Raw genomic sequence first — 18,753 nt, 5'->3', positions numbered from 1 at the left:
CGTGATGAGATGACGAGCTTTCCTTTAATCATTATTTTGGTTGTCGAGCAGTTCGATTTTCATAAAGTTATGCTGATGACGTGATAGATGACACAGGTTGAGGGAGAGGCATAACTATATTGGTGTTCGCTGAAATTGTTACAGAGGGTGTCGTCGCCGTCGTCGTCGCCGCCGTTGTCGACCCGTCAATTGTGTCTTCGTCCAGGCATAGATATCCATCGACGACCTCGTAACCTTTCTCCATCATGAAGAAGATGATGAGATTGGTCAGGCTTATGGCGGTCAGGACGAGGAAATAGTAGTTGAGATGTCCATCGTTGATCTCGTACGGATACCATGGGTCAGCTGTATTAAAGAACAATATTATGTGAAACTATTATTGTATCAGCATGAATCAGACAGCATTTTGTCTCGAAGGAATGAAGATTATACAACTAAAAATTAATTGTGGATATCTTGGCATTGTAAATGTATTATTATCATTTATATCATTATTAATGATATTATTAGTATCATTACGATGAAGGTGATGATGATTATGATATTATTGTTAGCCTGTCATGGGGTCTCCTGTTGAAAATATAGACCGGTAGTGGTAAAATTGCGGTTCAAGGGTTTTGGGTGCAAAATATCCATTCAATATTGTTTAAATATTGCCGTCAGATGTTTAGATGGCAATACTTCAACCTAAAATTCGCAAAAAACAGAAATATATGCCCAAATGTCCAATGTAGAAGTGTATTCGCGATATCTATCGAGGCCGGATCAGTTTGATAATTTACCAAATGAATCAATTAGTAGGCGGTTTCCCGACAAAATTGGTATCATCACGTATTAGTCAAAACATATTCTTTCACATGATTGGTAATACGAGCTTCCATTATATTTTTTAAGAGGGGGGGGGGGGGTTTCCGGAACTGGTCTATACCTTTAAACGTACAATCTCCTTAGTGTTGACATGTATACAGTTCTTATGTTTAAGCTGCCTACTGCCTCGTCATAGACCTACCCACCCGCCCACATACACATCACTTGCTACGAAGAAGATGCTTTAACGGAGGAATACAGTTATTGACGATAATAGGGACTTGCGTGGACTGATACATGTGACGTCCATTCAAGGTAGTGCATTAAAAGGACGTCGATCGTAGCAATCCACGTCGTCGTTGTGCAAATCTAAAAGTCCCTTATAATACATGTACAGTTACCTGCCGTGATGGTGTTTATGAGAGGTACAAGTAATATGGCAACTATCCGCCCAGTTGCCGCATAGAACAAGAAGATTCCCGTCACAATAGACTGTATGTTGCACGGAGACTGCGTGAAAGCGAATTCCAGACCTTTGGAAGAAGACAAGATCAGGGGGTGTTTCACAAAGATCCTAAGTTGAACTTAAAAATTATGGAAAGCCATTAGCATCCTTGAAAATATTTTTTTTAAAGTTATTTTAAAAGGCATAACATGTTAATTCATATCATTCATTTTTCTATTATCATGGAGATTTCATGTTCTTGATGAGGAATTTATAAACATTCTAAAATACTTGAATTTTCACTTTTTAATATATTTTATTTTAAAGGCACTATGTCCCATTTGCAGGCCAAAAAAATGAAAAGGTTAAATTCCAACTGCATTTGAAAGATAATACTAATTTAGAACTTCTCTACGAAAATGTCTTCAAGTGGGAAAATAACGACTATTAGTTGTCAAATCGACTTTAGGGCTATAGAGCCCAAAGTAATAGTCTTGGTTTTCAGACAATTGTACTGAATGGTCATACGTTTTATGCTGCGCAAAGATTCAATCAGTTTAATCTTGGCCATCACAAGAAATGGGTTATTGATGTAGACAAATGCTCATGTACCCTTTACAACTCTTTTCATGTATGTTATTACCAAAGAAGAAAAAAAGCCAGTCAGTCACTCAATAGTGTCTGACAATTAAGTCTAGCAAGTAAACGGGTTTCCTTGCATAATTTGAATATGAGGACACTGCTAACGTTTAAATTTCACAGATAGAACATACATGACATATTCATAATTCTTGCAAAGTTCTACGGCATTTGAGGTTGGCTACAAAAGGGACATAGTACCTTTAAGGCTACAAATGGCTCTCCTTAGTATTTAAGTCCAACGTAGAGTTTTTTTGGGGGGATGGGGTGGGGCACGTGTCCCCCCCCGTGTCCGCCCCGTGCCCCCCCTCCCCCCCCCGTGACTACGGTTAGCCTGGTTAGCATAGTGGCAGCAGTGGGATATGATATTGCCTGCGGTCATCCATGGTGGTTTTACTTCACATTGGTCCTACTAACCGGTGGCGTAACGTCACCCTTGAACCCAACACTATACCTCATGATAGACATAAAACCTAATCGCAAGTGACATTTTCTCCAATATCTAGTTTGCTAGCGCTATTGCATATCGAAAATTCATATGGAAACTGAACCGCAAACCATTATGTTCTATGTTTCCAGCTCTCGTTTATCCCTTAATATTCATTTCTGACGATAGGTGGAACGGTTGATTCCGTATCAAAAGTATAAAGTCGGTCTCTTGAGGTTCATGTGGAAAAAGAAAATGCGACCGCTACCTAGTGTCGCTCCTGAAGTAATAGTAGTGGTGGTTATTTTACCTGATTGCTAAGAAAGCATTAATGCTTGTTTGTAAGCAACCTATCTCATCGGAAACTCAAATGTACAATTATAATATTTGTATAGTATTGTTATGGTTATCGTTATATGGTGATATGGGACCGGTCCTTATTTCGTGAATTGTTTTCCGATGTATTAAGACGGTAATTGTGAATTGCGCCCTCTTGCCACCTACCGGAGATGAAAATAAAGACATCGGCCACTCCCATGAAAAAGTACTGCGGGATGAGAAAATCGAGTGACAGGGTCGAAGCGACGACGGTTTGGTTGTTGATCTCCTGGAAGAAGAAATCGCCTCGGTCGATGAACGTCAGTCGGGCTGTCTCCACGGTGGCGGCAGACAGGACAGACAGGGTGGCTAAGGCGATACCGATGACTGCAAGGAAAAATTTAATATGTTGATGATCAGTCAGACAGCCGTGTTTTTGAGGACAACGAATGTCCTTCGTTAACGGGACATGTTTTTACATCAGTGAACATGTGTCAACTTTTCGTGGCTCAACATTCATGCGTTTTCACTGTTGGGAAACTTGTCTTTTTAAAGGGGGAAATCCGATTGTCCTCCACAAACGTCTGTCTTCCTTGACTGATGGTGATGATGGTGATGAATAGAGATGCTCGTGTACCCGAGGGTTAGTAACTATTAGTAACGATGAATAAAAAAAAAAACATGAATTTGATTTGTGATAATATACATAGTCACACACCCACTATCAGCAATAATATTGATGATCACTATAATTGTTCTTATTGGAAGCTTTTTCTCATTTTATAAAAAGTGGAGTAATTAAATCCAATATATGATATATAAACCCAAATGAAATCATGAATTAACTCTACCAGCCTCTGAAGAATGTTGTCAATTGTCGGCATTAAGGGCTGGTTAGACATTTTTCTCTCACGATACATAAAGCAATAACGAAGTTTTCAATTGAAGTAAGTCGTCTTTATAACCAGCATCTTTAATGATGGAATCAGACTATATGATGTACCTTTTACATCTTGTTATATCTTAAGAGTAATCGTTCTGTGTGATCAGCCTTTTGTGGTAACATAATCTGTCTTTCGAGGAAATAATTAATTATTTATTTTATTTTACTTTCTAGCATTAAAACAACAGGAAAGTTGAAAATGACAAGAAGCATACACAACACAATATGTACATTAGATACAATATCAAATATTATACAAATACAAAGAAACAAAGAATACCAAAAAAAGGCAGCACCCCCCCCCCCCCACAAGAAAATGGGGGGGGGGGGGCTATATGAAGATGAACAAGAAAGTTACGATAACTAGTGTAATATCTATAATGATAAAAAAAAAAAACACAATTTAAATCACATTACGCAATCAAGATGTACTTACTGATTCGATTGAGCGTCGTCATTGTGATGAATCGTTTACTAACGTATGGATAGATGTAAGTGTTAACGAGAGGAGCGAACGCGATCCCTAGCAAGGGGAGATATCGCGCTAGGAGGGATGGACTGACAGCTTGGCCCAGAATGGTCGGCTTCATGCGCTCCGCCTGACTTACGAAGGATGAGGTAACCTAGTGACAAATGGAAATGGTTAGAATGGTATTGAATATATGATAATAAGGTTAAAACTAGTATGGCGACTGAGAGTAAAATATCGTTTTCTTATAGTCCCATGAAGTAAAACAAATAAAGGGAATTTTCCGATCGCTCCGCCCCTCTACCTAATGTATGAGACATGCTCGGGTGGCAAGCGCTCCGTAAAGTCAGGTTGTAACTCGGATCAATATTATTGTCTAACTTCAAATCTGCACTACCTTTATACCCAGGGGCGTAAATCCGTACCGAGGAGTGGGGGGGGGGGGGGAATGATCGGTGATAGCCATCACATACTAGCACGAGCACACGCCCACACTAATTTACGCAAGCGCGCGCGATCGCGCACGCACAAACACACAACACACACACACACACACACACCCACAACAAACACACACATACCCAAACACATGTACATCAATTTATACATGCATACATACATGCACGCACATGCCAAATTTGACAACCATAAAGTAAAAGAATGGGACATATATTTCGAAATAGTGACAGCTGCAAACTGTAGTGTTTTATTATAATGAACTCCGAAATAAGACGACACACTTTCAAGAAGTAACATAAAGATTGAGTATTTCGTCAGGAAGATATGAACTCTTTATTTTGAGTCCCATCACTTAGAAAATGATGTATAATGGTAAGGGGCGTCGCTAGACCTTTTTTAGTGGGGGGGGGGGGGCTGTAGAGGCCAACGATTACCGACAAAACTAGCCCCCAATTACCGACAAAATTAAATGTCCCAATATTTACAAATTTAACCCTATATACCCGGGGCCGAAGGCTAAATTGTTTGTCCTACGGACTATCTACAGTACTTGCGTATGCGCAAATGGTCATTTTCCTCGACGACATAAATATACGAATTATTTCGTCAACTTAGTCAGCATCATAGCTATATATTTTAATGCAGGCGCGGAGCTAGGATCCCATTTTAGGGAGGGGCGGTAGTGAACAGGCGAATCACTCAAAGAGCGCGCGTAGCGCGCTTATTAGGGTGTTGTGGGTGATAAGCCTACCCCGCGAAGCGCGGAAGCTAAGACGTTTCCTTAAATTATTAGGAAAAGAATACGATTTGCTGTACCATTCTCGACTGTTAATCCTTGTCTGAATTCAGTTTGCCCCCCCCCGACCCCCCCCCCTCCCGCGCGAAAGTTTGGCGTTTCATTATATTATTAGAGAAAGTAGACAATTCGTTGAACCGTGTTCGACTCTTAATCTTTGTCTGAATTCGGTTTATCCCTCCCGCGCAAAGCGCGGAAGTTTTGACGTTTTATTAAATTATTAGAGAAAGCAGACGATACGTTGTACCGTTTTCGACTCTTAATAAGCCCTATTTATCTGAATTCAGTTCCCCCCTCTCGCGCGAAGCGCGGAAGCCTTGACGTTTCCTTAAGTTATTAGAGAAAGCAGACGATTGGGTGTACTGTTCTCGACTCTTAATTCTCGTCTGAATTCAGTTTCCCCTTCCCGCGCGAAGCGCGAAAAGCTTAGACGTTTGATTTAATTATTATAGAAAGAAGACGAGAAGGCGAACTTTAGACCGTTCCTGAAACGGTCCTGAAACGGTCTTACCGGTTACCGTGACGACCTGCAGTCGTCACGGTAACCTATTGGCCCCCTACCTCCCCTAGATCGCGTGGGCGGGAAAAATTGTTCTGCATTGCTAGCGCGAGAGAGCGGAGCATGCATGCGGTGCAATATGCGGAAGACTGCGCCGCCCAATGCATTTTGTATATAATTATAGTGGGATTCTTATTATTCTGAAGTTTATGAAGTGCTTGTTCGCGCACGTCGCGCAACTATTCTTAATGATAGTGACATACTGTATACGTGTAGGCTATACAGTTATACATACATGAAAAAATAACTCATTTCTCATGCATTATGCTGAAATTGTAACAATCACATTTTTTTCTTCTTCTTCTTCTTCCTTTTTTCTCTCTTTTTGTTGTAATATCAGGGGGGATGTTTGTACAGGCCATCCCCCCTACTTCAAGCCAGGGGGGGGGGGGGGGATGCAGCCCCCACCCACTCCCCCGGAATTTACGCCCCTATTTATACCAGTTCGCCATAATACACTAAATCCGAACCTAAGCTATAGGCTAAACACCAATCGTAAGCAAAACCTAGTAATAAAATCTTTGACGCAATAATACCCGAGCAAAAGTCGGATCAGTACATAATGACAAGGACTTGACCGCCATAATGTTCTGTAGAGTTCTATAAAGAACAACGCGGCTGATTAATGGAATGCATATTTACTCACATTGTGCTTTTTTTTTGCAGAAGACATCCGTTAACATTCTCTTGTCTCACTCACTGATTTTAAAGTATAAGTAATAAATTGCCTACGGGAACCTGATGTTCCTTAATTAAAGCTACTTGGGGCACGTTTATTGGGTCTTGCCACTAGATATGTACATATCGTATCATACCCCACTGTCGAACCCACTATACGAAAGTGATTTGCGGGATGTCGCGTTTATCGTCTCTTCACGATTCAAAATAAAGGCCTTGTTTCTGCGCAGCTGTTTTGACCCGGGAACCAGACAGTTTCTCGGAGGTCAACTACACACACATGCTTGTACACGACCTGGGTTGTCCGATTTGTATGTGGAGTTCAAAACTGTATGTCACATTCAAAACACACCTTTTTGCGTCTTTAGATATGCCCATATCTAAAGACTTTTAAAAAAGGCTTTGCGTTTATCACCTTCTAAATTTGCCTGAAAGACGTTTGAGAAACCTGATTCTAGCCAAAAATTTGGTCGATAAACGCAACCTTGGATCAGAGAATTCAGTTGTCAACGAGTGAAGATCAGAAGAATGCGACACCAACTAACGAGCTTGTGAAGTAGATTACTTTGGTTCGGGTCCAATTACTAACCTGGTATCGCACGATACTGTATGGAAATTCACAGGAGAGTAGAATTATTGCGTAGCAGACCCACAGAGCATGGCGGGCCGTTTCGGGGAGAGCTCCTTGTGTGCTCTCCGCTGTCATGGTTGTGTCCAGGTCAAGGGTACCATATGTAACTGCAGTCGGAGCTGGACAAATGGACGTGGATTTGTCTACCGAGGCGCTTCCTGTGGGATTGGCCGTTGATGACAGGGTCGACGGATCATCCACGTCCGCAACATCTACAGTTGTCGAGGTGGACTTGAGGGCGCTCTCACTAAGGAGCTCTACACTTTCTCCATCGATCTTTTGTAAGGAAGAGCAGAGGTTGGGACAACAGTTGCAATGGCAACAAGAGGAGACCGTTGCTAGTGTCGCAGTAACTTTGCTCGTTATGGCATTACCTGCTGCTGTCAAGACCAAAGCAGTTGCTTTGCCCTCTGATAATGAAAAAGAGAGAAATTCTGTGTAAATCTACGAGGTGAAAATTATACAGAGAGAGATAGAGGGGGAATAAGGCCTACCCACATACAGTTAAGAAGGTTCTGCTAGATCACAGCCATGGTAGCTATACCATATTATTACATTATATATATTATATAACCGTATGCATACAAATTGGTATTGGAGCTGCAGGTCCTCGGTTCTAAACTAAATTATATTCTATAGGTGCATATTGACAAAGAAACAATCATCTAATCTCTGGCTACTATATAAAGACAATGGTATGGTAATTAAGGATACTACTAATAGATTACTAGGTCACTACTTGCCCCCCCCCCCCAAAAAAAAAAAAAAAAAAAAAAATAATAATAATAATAATACAAAAAAAAAATAAATAATAATAATAATAATAATAATTACAAAAAAATAAAAATAATAATACAAAAAAAAAAAATAGTCGTATACATAGAAACCTTGACGTTCTAAAAGATCAAACTTGTCTTTACACGCGATACAAATAAGTTTATGGGTGAGAAGCAATGAAGAAACATGGATTGTTCAGTTCATTTTTGAAAAGGAAAGTAAAAATCCTTCCAATTTTCAATGTAGATGATTGCAAGATATTACAAAATGATTTAGAAGTTTTAAGTAAATGGTCTGAAACATGGATGCTCGACTTTAATGTATCAAAGTGTAAAACTATGAAAATGTCTCGAAAGCTTCACGATATAACATATAATTATTCTCTCAATGGACAGGAGTTAACAAATGTAAAGTCTGAAAAATACTTAGGTCTTGTAATAAATGATTCTTTAAACTGGAACGACCATTGCACTGAGTTATATACAAAATGTAACAGGATCATGGGAATTATAAGACGGAATTTTGTTAATTGTCCAAAGTCTATTTTAAAAAGTCTTTTTGAATCACTAATTCGCTCACGTTTAGAATATTGTTGTACAGCATGGGATCCCTATAGAAACACACACAAAGAGAGGATTGAACGTATTCAAAAACGTTACGTAAGGATGATGTGTAAGGATTGGTCTACGAGTTATAACGTGTTATTACAAAATGTCAAAATGAATTTATTAGAAAATAGACGAAAGTACCATAGACTTGTTTTTTACTATAAGATTGTAAATAACTTGATTAATGTAGGAGAAGTAAATAGGTGCACACGAGCGAACAGAATAGGAAGAAATGATAATACTTTTAAGATGCACGTTCCATATGCCAGAACAGACTATTATATGAAATCCTTTTATCCCCAAACAATTAATGAATGGAATCAACTCCCACAAACAGTAGTAAACAGTCAATCGCTAAATACCTTTAAATCGGCTCTGGTAAAACATCTCAATCTAGATTTTAAAATAGAAGTGTCTTGCAATTTCTAACTTGTATTTCTGTTGTTGTATTTATATTGAACTATAACCTATGTCATACTTCGATATTTTATGTATTAGTATTTACTGTGTAATTATGTATGCCATTTTACTGTCCATATCTGGGATGCAAACTTGTATGGGTTTTTCTAAACCTTGTTTTGTAACCCAAGACATGTATATATTTTTATATTGTCTGAATAAAATAAAATAAAATCAAATCAAATCACTAACTGTCAGGGCTAGTCTGTTGAAACACGCTCCTGGCATACTTGAAGAACAGCATGGTGACGATGTTGACAACTAAAGTCACCAAGTATCCAACGAAGAAGGATACATCGAGCTGAATGAAGGAAACACCTGTGAGAGCGAGTAGAGGGGCAAACTGCACGGCCGTGTAAATGCTAGGAATTAAAGGAGACAAGACGATGATGAATTATTGACATGTTCAGCATTTTGAAATGTTGAGCTGATTCTGCTAAAGTTAGTGCATTTTAGAAGTCATGAAATACCGAATAAACGATAAGTTTGGACCCGTTACACAAATCTGAGCAATTATTGAGCGATCAATTGCACACAATGATCAGTTCAATTAATCCCCCCCCCCCCCGCAAACAAAAAAACAAACAAAAAATGTATATATATATATATACATATATATATATATATATATATATATATATATATTTAAAAAAACATGTAAATAAATAAATAAATAAATAAGTAAATAGATAAATAGATAAATAGATAAATAAATAAATAAATAAATAAATAAATAATCGTATGATCAATTGCTAAGCTTTGTTTTACGGGTGCATATACGTGTGATGGCGCCACGGTGAAAATTATGACCTCATGACTATTTGAAAACTTTAGTTCTTATATTCGGATGAAAAGTAATTGGTGAACTTTCTCACGTTTTTATGTTAGTTTGGAAGAAAATCATAGTAATGTCCCCTGAAAAAATGCTCTTCGGATGCTCGAAATATGACGAGAAATAATTGAAAAGTTTGGACCAATCTTTCATGCAGCATAATTTTTTGTAAAAATGTGTGTGTAGACCTGTATTCCTGTGCTAAGTGCATGCGATTTTCAAAAAGATCTATTAGTTCTATTTATTTTGATCATTAAAAAAGCCCATCGGACCTCAGTTTTCCGATTTATACCAAAATTCTCCCACCAGGGCTTTGTATTATAAAGAGTTGCGTTTGATTAAAATTAATCGCAACTGTGAGATACGAATCAGTCGCGACTTTTCATCAGACGGGTCCAAGAGATCAAAATGTTCACGTTTTCTTTTGAACAACCCTTGGCTTTAACTTTTTTTAAATCAAATTTCAAACGTTTCAAGCATGTCCACACTTACTAATGGAAGCAACTTTGGACGGACGCAGTTCCATATTTCTCAATCTGCCTTGCCGCGAAGGGAGGAGCCGTTACGGTGATGCCAGCGACGCCTAACCCTATGAGGATTCGGGACATGTAAAACAGAACACGCCGAGCAATGATTGGTATTACAACAGAAGGGCCGAAGATTGACCAATCGAAGGTGATCACAGGTAGGATACAGTTTCCTGGAGGAAAAACGGAAAACACAATCTTATTCATTCACTTAAAACAAAATGAGTTCACATAATAATATATACAGTTATTCATTTTGTATACAAAGTGTATTAGGCGTTCATCCACATTATTTTCCTGGAAAACCCAACGGTGCAGCCATTTAATGCATACTCCAAATGATTTCAGTTTTTCGTTGCTGTTCAGATGCCACAACAAGTTTAGCCGTTGGATGAATACTGACGTCGCCTCAGTTTTCTCCTAGCCTTCTCCTCTCAGTTGAGTCCCTTCTGGGTCGATAACTCCAAGGATTATTCTTACATCTTCCAGGGGCGGATCTAGGGGGGGGGGGGGTTCGGCGGTTTAACCCCCACTCCCCCCCTCTTGGGCGGCCAAGTGAAAAAAAGGGGGGGGGGAGAGAAAGAAAAAAAAACACAGTAAAACGGCGCGATTTTTGGAAAATCCTGCATCCGCCACTGGGTCAACCCCCCCCCCCCCCTTGGCAAAAAGCGAGATCCGCTCCTGTCTTCCTTCAAACATCAATCGGTAGCCATGCAGACGACCCGAACCCTCAACCTGATATTGGATAAAGTCTACAACCTCACAGATGTCACTGTATTTTTTTTTCCTCCTTGATCGAGGGACAGGCTTAGCTGTCTGGGCATGCCTTTTCAAATGACGGAAAGAAATTACAATTCCGCACTCTGTGGTAAGAATGATATAACTGTGTCTTTGTACGTGAGTCCCATTTCAAAGTATATTTATCATTGCGTTTCGTTAAATGGTCAGAACAAAGTCAGTAGTTTTAACAAGACGACTCTAAATCAAACTCCCGTAAGTGATGTTTTCCTGGCATCTACTATCATGCGGAGCATCGTCCACGAGCCGCGTAGCGGCGAGGCGATTTTTTTTTTTTTTTTTTTTTTTTTTTTTTTTTTGGGGGGGGGGGGGGAGAGGGGTGTTTTTCTATGTACATCACATTAAACACTTGGCAGCCAAAGAGGGAGGGGGGGGGGGGGGTTAAACCCCCTAACCCCCCGTAGATCCGCCCCTGATATATAATCCTCTTCTTCTTTCTTTATTTTTCTAAGTCATTATGTCAGGGTGTATTTTTCCCGTCTGGTGCTATAATATGTTAGTCTGTGGGATATCTTTGTGAAGATTAAATAGTTTACAGAAGTTGTAGCAAGCTGACCTTCCTTCCCAATAGCGTCTAACCATAATTTGCATATATCCAATTTATCCCATTTATCCATGGTTTCCCCTAGATCCGCCACTGGACATACAATGAATAGGATTTTGTGAAAGAAAGTACCAACAAAATTATTTAAAAGAAAGCGTCATTTGTGGCTGTCAGCTGTGTGACAATTTCGAAAACGAAGCACGAGACTTGAAGTTTTATTAAATTATTAGAGAAAGAAGACGACTCAAAGTACCGATCCCGGCGTTTTTTTTTTTTTTTTGGGGGGGGGGGGGGGGAACCCCCTCCCCCACCGCCCCCTGGCTACGCGCCTGCTTATTTGTGACACTGACATGACACTCATTGGAGTGGGGTCCAGAAACATGTAGGCCTCTAAATAAGCATTTTTCTTGCCTGACTGTAAATTTGGGAATTTGTCATTTTCCAACATATGCATTTAAAAGTATAGTTTACTAAGAAGTGAGGAAAAATCCCGGAAAATTATGATATTTCATAAATCAACAACGTTTGAGTACCGGGGGGGGGGGGGGTATACAATTCCTACAAAAAGCATGAGGTACTGCATGTTTATTTTTATTTTTTTAGGGGCTGAATAGCTAGGGCCCCTGGGGGCATGGCCTATACGCCATTGGTCCAGACACAAGAAACGATTTTGAGTTATGGTGGCGTGTTCCCCGGTGTAAGGATTGCACTTTTTAGAAAAAATCTGCAAAACATATCGCATAATTTTGACAATTAGCTCAAAGAAAAAAAACTTTAAAAAGAGGTTGGCGTGAATTGACCAATGAGAGATCGAGTAGTCCAGAGCATGCAAACATGGCGTCGTCCACCGATCCCGATTGGTGTGAAAATGACAATCCAAAAGGTGAAAAATCATCGTGTTTCATACGCTACACTAAGTTGTACGAGAAAACTTCATCTTTTACCAAGCAAAGTTGGTCAACTTTTTTGAAGTTCACTGCACAATGGTGGAAATACGACTGCTGGCAAGGTGAAATAGCTCGGAAGTTCGTACAAAACATCGATCTACCTGCCAGTGCCACTGTGGATCAGCTGGCGCTGGCAGAGCTGCTCGCCGAACTCCCACTGCCACAGGCCGTGTATCATCGGTGAGAAATTGAGATTTGATAATGTTTACACTCGTACAGTTGCCGTAGAACTCGTGATATGGGCGCTTGAGCGTAGAGAGAATTTAGTGATTACTGTACCTCTTTGACTTTGGTACGGATATAAACTGTACTCTGGACTGTAGTGTTAAAATTTCCCTCCAGCTCTAACTCCGGGAAGCTCCAGGTGTTGGAGCTTCCCGGAGCTACCTCCAGCTCCAGTTTAAGGGATCTTTTTTTAACAATGTTAAATCTGAGATACACGGTCCTACATTTTACCAGTGTCCGTAATATGGTGTGATATTGAAGCCCTAAAAATATCGCGCTTCAAAATGATCAAGAAGTGCCTCAAAAAAGTAAAAATCTTTGAGTGACCGGTTTTTACTTTTAGTCTAGATCTACTTGTTTTTCCCAATAGACTAGTAATATGAAAACCATTCGGCGAAAGGTTTTCAAAATTTGTAATTCCAATCATTAATATCTTGATAATCAGGCGATCGGCTTGTAAAAGTCATGGAGTTCCTGACTGACCTAAAGGTTTATAATTATCATTGCAGCATGAGCTAAATCAAGGATTATTTCTAAAAAGGATCGAAGACAAAGTTACCCGGATCCCTTTAAGTTAACAATAACATCACATTGGTTGGAGAATTTTAAAAAATTATTTTCAGCTGTTTTACTCCAATTTTTCACATAGATCTAATGGGCAAAAGTGAGAAGAAAAAAAGAGGAAAATAATGTCATTTTAGCAACATTTGTAAATTGCTGGTATCGCATTAGAAATTAACCACATTTTAATTATATCTGGTGGTCAACTGCCCCCCTCCCATCAGTATGCCATTGGTGTGTATTGTAAAAGTATGTTCTTTTTCTTTTCTTTTCCTCCTCAAGCTCATGCTACTGCCAGTATACTGATGCATCAAAGGTCAGGAGAGCTGCTGCAGCTAAGGAGTTGAGAGACAAAGAAGCAGGTATTGATCAGAATGAGAGAGAGAGAGAGAGAGAGAGAGGAGGGGGGGGGGGGGATCAGATTTGAATTGAAGAATGCATGTAAACACTGACATTGAATATAGTTAAAAGATACATGTATGCTTGGCTGGAATCAGAAAAATTCAGCAAGCAAACTACAGTGTTCACCTTTTCTCATGTTTTAAAGTAAGAACAAAAGATTTAAATCTCCATTTTGGTATTGGATTCAGAATCAAGTATGAGAAATTTTTGGGAAACTGGTTAACTAACAAGCTATCATATCATTAACTTTGAATATTATTAAAGATTTAAAGACATCTTTTTACATCTATTTTGTTGTATTTTACTTTTATCGCTTATTTACCTGTTCTACAGATCACAACTTATTAATAGTCAATGGAAGATAATTATTGCAATCTACTGCTTCATACCATACATTTAAACTTTCGAATTACATTTAGCTATGTCTTGTGTTTGTTGTTTTAGGAAACAAAACTGGAGATGGAGACCCACAAGCATCAAACTCAGCTGCTCAGTGTCTGTCATCAGAAGCCCAGGGCCTCCCTTCTGCACAATCAAAGGAAATGTTACCGCCTGTATGTGTACTTTGCAAACAGTGTAAGTTCATAAAATGTAAAACATCGAGAAAGAGGAAGTTGGAGCAGTTAACAGCTTGCACAGCTATTGCTGCAGATCGCCTAATCAAAGCAGCCGAAGAAAATGACAATATCGATCTGCTTAGAGAGATAAAGGGTAGGGATTGTGTTGCAGTAGAGTACCATCCGTCTTGTTACAGTTCATATACTTACTTTCTTACTCGGAAACCCACTGAGAAGGGTGAAGGGTTTTACACTCAGTCGTTCAAAAACTTTTGTGAAATTGTAAAGGAAAGAATTATCCATATGAAAGAAATCATGAGGCTAACTGAACTAACATCAATGTTTGTAAAAGAAGTGAGAAAAACAGACGGTGTTGATATTCAAGGTTACAGGCCGAGCAACTTGAAGCCTCGTCTCCGTAGTGCTTTCCCACAGCTCTGTTTCGCGAAGCCTTCTCAACCCAATCAAGGTGAAATAGTCTATGTAGTCGATATTCCAACACAAGAGCTGATAGAACAGAGAACTGTCATGCGAGAAACGCTCCTTCCTTCACCGTCAGCTGCTGAGGAATCATCATCAGAAGAAACCAATGGATCTCAGCACAGACAAAGTAACATTTCTTTGAAAGACATGTATGGCTCAGCACAATCATTGAGGGCTTCAATCGAGGACACAACCAAATCTCTTCCCGGGCCTCCTTCTGCCGAAAATTTGAATGAAAATGCAGCCATGGGCATCGTACCACCTCAGTTGTACAACTTTGTCTCATGGGTGGTGGGTGCATCCAGTGAACCGGAGATAAGAAAACATGTAGAGGTAGCAGATCCAAAACTACGACAACAAATTCTAAACGTCTGTCAAGATGTAATCTACAGTTCGTCCAATGGAATGGATGAAAACAAACGCCCAAACAACCCACATGAACATAACACAGGGCTTGCAACCAGAGAAATGAACCGAGAGGATTCTTCTCTTCCAGCTGGATTACAACCTAGTAGTGTTGCTACTAGGGACCTCATTCCTTCAGTGGGATTTGAAATTTTACCCTAATTTAGGTTCTGAATTAGTTTTGCTTTTCTGTTTTTATTATTTTGTTGGATTTTCCAGTACTGTGTCGTTTTAGGATTGCACTCAAGAATTAATGGTCATCCATGTTTTCAGAAAATTGAATGAAGCAGTTACATGTACATGTACATGTATGGATAAAATCATTAAAGGGAGTGGGTGTGGCTTGGCAAATACTGGTTATCGCCATCTACGTCTCCTTTTGGATAACTGCACGTAACGAATGGACTTAATTAATGGTAGTCAGCGACTTAATCTCTACATGGTCAGCTTTTGCGAAACAGACCGAAGTTCTCCTCACGTTTTGGTTTTGCGTGTGTTGCACGCACATGACTGCTCCGGTCATATCGTCTATAGTCGTATTATACCCCATTGGCCCGAGACAGGCTACGGGAAAGACATATAGTCTCATCAGGCTACACTCCCTTTAACAATTTATTTCACCCATTTTAAAAGTCCATCACCACTAAGATGGAGAACTGTTGAACAGTCTACACTTAATGCATGCCTGCCAACTTTTCCTACAGTACTTAATACAAATGTTCCTATTTTGGTGAAAAGAAAAGGGCATTTCACTCTTGTCCTCCTTTTTTTCAAAAATTATTTATGTCTTTATCTATTAATTGAACCTAATGTATAAGCAATTTGATAATGTTGCTATTTCTGAAAAATCGATTAGTTGTTCCTACTGTACATGTATTTAATGGCTTTCAGGGTTGGCAGGTATGTAAATGGTACCAGGACATTTGCAAATTGTTTGGTCACCAATCCGGTTCTGCATTCTTGCATTGTCTGTTTTACTTCAAACACATTATGTATGGACATTGATCACAGTAAGGTACCGGTACTTGTTCTGTGTGAACATAATCACATTTATTTCTCCTCAACAGTTCTGATAAAATTATTTACATGTTACAAAGAAGCTCCAAGTGTTTCATATTAAAGCCCCACTACACTAGTTTGGCAAGGAGGGATTAGACCTCCCTGCATGGTCACTGACCGGTGGTTATCTCGTCAAAACAGCTCTCAATTAACAGTATTGTAAGAAAAAGAGGATCATGGCCGACCAATGGTCACCAATTAGGAATTATTTGCTATACCGGTATAGAGGGCGCAAGTACATATAGCTATAAGTAGTGCAGTGGGGCTTTAATATGTGTACATATTTGTGTGCAAAAAGGAATTTTTTGCAAACCACTGTGATTCTGATGAAAAATAGCAAGAGATGTGATTGTACTGGTATTTGTATTGCAAACTTTCAATACTACAGTAATGAACTCTTGCTCATTATACAGTATATATATATATTGTTTTTGAGATCATTCTTTAAGTTGTGCAATTATGTGTGATCTTCAAGTCTGAACGAGGACTTTCCTGGAGGAAGAAATATAACAAAGTTAATTTAAATTTACACAGTATTCACTGGCTAAAAAATTTGATATCAAAGCACATGCAGAGACTTGTGAAGTGTAAAGAATTACCTAATGTATTACGGTACTTCATGTCTGTTGGATCTTTAAAGGGAAAGTCCACCCCCAAAATAAGTTTGTTTCGACAGAGGCAGAATAATAAGAAAATCAGGTGAGTGAAAGTTTGAGCAAATTCTGAATGAAAATAAGAAAGTTATGAATTATTGAAGTTGTGATCAATCAAATACAAATTGGCAACTCTGTGACTTATTATACAAGCTCTCCTTCATTTGCTTTGTGCATAATATTCCATAAAATCACGTTTTCTTCGTTATTGATGACGGAATATATATTTGTTCCTTGCAGGGGGAGTATAGAAACATTTGCAATTATTATATTTAGGGTGCATGTATGGTTGAAATTTTTCTTGAGGGAAAATGAAAATTTTATATTTTTTTAGTACTGAGCAAATGGAAGTTGAGCTCGCATGATACGTCATAGAGTTGCCAATTTGTGTTTGATTGATCACAACTTCAAAAATCCTAACTTCCTTATTTTTAATCGGAATTTGCTCAAACTTTCACTGACTTGTTTCTCTCATTTTTCTACTCCTATTAAAACTAACTTAATTTCGGGGTGGACTTCCCCTTTAAATAATGGGATTTCATTATATTCATGTTTGGTTCACAGACATTGACTTTGTCAGGAGTTATACATTTTTGACTAAACAAATGGTGACAAAATTTGATATCCCTTTTTTCATTCTTCCTGTCAGATGAAGTTTGTATAAAAACACTAAAAAGGTAAAGACCAGTTTTGGAACCCCCCCCCCCCCTCTCAAATTGAAATGGAAGCTCTTATTACTAATTACGGGAAACCGCCTACTAATTGATATATTTGGTAAATCGTTATATCTATCCGGACTGAATAGATATAGGGTAGTCCCATATACATCTTTCTGTGTACAGTGCTTGTAACTTTACCAAGACTGGGCCAAATTTCTTATCATGTTGATGATTTCAGAACCTTGCAGTACACACCAATATATATATGCTAGATGATCAACCTTTTCTGATCGATTCCACAACGTTTCTTTTACAATGCAATCGCATGCTTAGAACTGGTCTATACCTTTAAGTATGATTTGTACCATGTTTAATAAGTGAAATAAACAGATTTTAGAGCATATTTTCTGTTTGTTTTGTTATGTTTTGATGAACTGAATGCCCATCTACATGTATACAGTGTGCAAAGAACCATTTACTGGATGAGAATGTGAAATGTAAGATAAATGTCGGTATGCAAAAGCTTCCACTTAACCAAAAATAAATATACTTGTATATATGAGACGTTCATTTGAAGAAAAAAAAACATCCTACTTCAAAGGGGAGGGGCAGATAAGAATTATACACCTGAAAAAGCCAAGGACCTAGTTTGTCATGCTTATCTTTGATTTTTAATTCATTTATTGTTATGCCTTTGCCCAAAGCCCTTTTAAGTGCGTTGAAAGAATTTACTGAGAATGTGATATAATGTGTACAGTATGCAAAAGCCCATACTCAACCAAAAATATAGTGTGTGTGTTAGCAAACAGTGGCAGATCCAGAGGTGAATTGCCCCCCATTGGTCTTTTTGTGGTGTTTTTGTGTGTGTGTGTGTGTGTGGGGGGGGGGGGGGGGGAGCTTGTCAGCGAAGTTGTGGTAAAACAGTCACCTGAGAAAGCCTTTCTTGCTTGCTCGTCAGTGATTTTGTTTTCGATGCTTCTTCCGCTCCCCCTCCTGGATCCACCGTTGCCAAATGAAGAATTGGAGGAATAATATTTTCAAGAAAGATGAAAAGATTAAGTTAAAGAATATGAGTATTAAGCTACA

At 38.9% G+C, this 18,753-nt stretch overlaps 1 protein-coding gene and 1 long non-coding RNA gene across 2 annotated transcripts; one reads left to right on the top strand and one right to left on the bottom strand.

Moving 5' to 3' along the window:
- Positions 1–67: 67 nt before the first annotated feature.
- LOC115924706 (solute carrier family 15 member 4-like) lies at positions 68–7,546 on the bottom strand. Its single transcript, XM_030987465.1, has 5 exons — positions 7,130–7,546; positions 4,016–4,202; positions 2,823–3,023; positions 1,209–1,340; positions 68–345 (listed from the first exon to the last, which is right to left on the bottom strand). The coding sequence occupies exons 1-5, from the start codon at positions 7,244–7,246 to the stop codon at positions 68–70; spliced, it is 915 nt and encodes a 304-aa protein (XP_030843325.1). The 5' UTR covers positions 7,247–7,546.
- A 5,052-nt stretch (positions 7,547–12,598) lies between these two features.
- On the top strand, positions 12,599–13,812 carry LOC100893942. Its single transcript, XR_004064363.1, has 2 exons — positions 12,599–12,843; positions 13,732–13,812. It is a non-coding gene; the product is annotated as an uncharacterized LOC100893942 (long non-coding RNA).
- The last annotated feature ends 4,941 nt before the right edge of the window (positions 13,813–18,753 follow it).

Source organism: Strongylocentrotus purpuratus, unplaced genomic scaffold, assembly GCF_000002235.5.
Source record: "Strongylocentrotus purpuratus isolate Spur 01 unplaced genomic scaffold, Spur_5.0 spur5_scaffold_16, whole genome shotgun sequence".
Taxonomy (NCBI): domain Eukaryota; kingdom Metazoa; phylum Echinodermata; class Echinoidea; order Camarodonta; family Strongylocentrotidae; genus Strongylocentrotus; species Strongylocentrotus purpuratus.
Note: the sequence above shows the minus strand (reverse complement) of the source record. Positions and strands in the feature narration are given on the sequence as shown.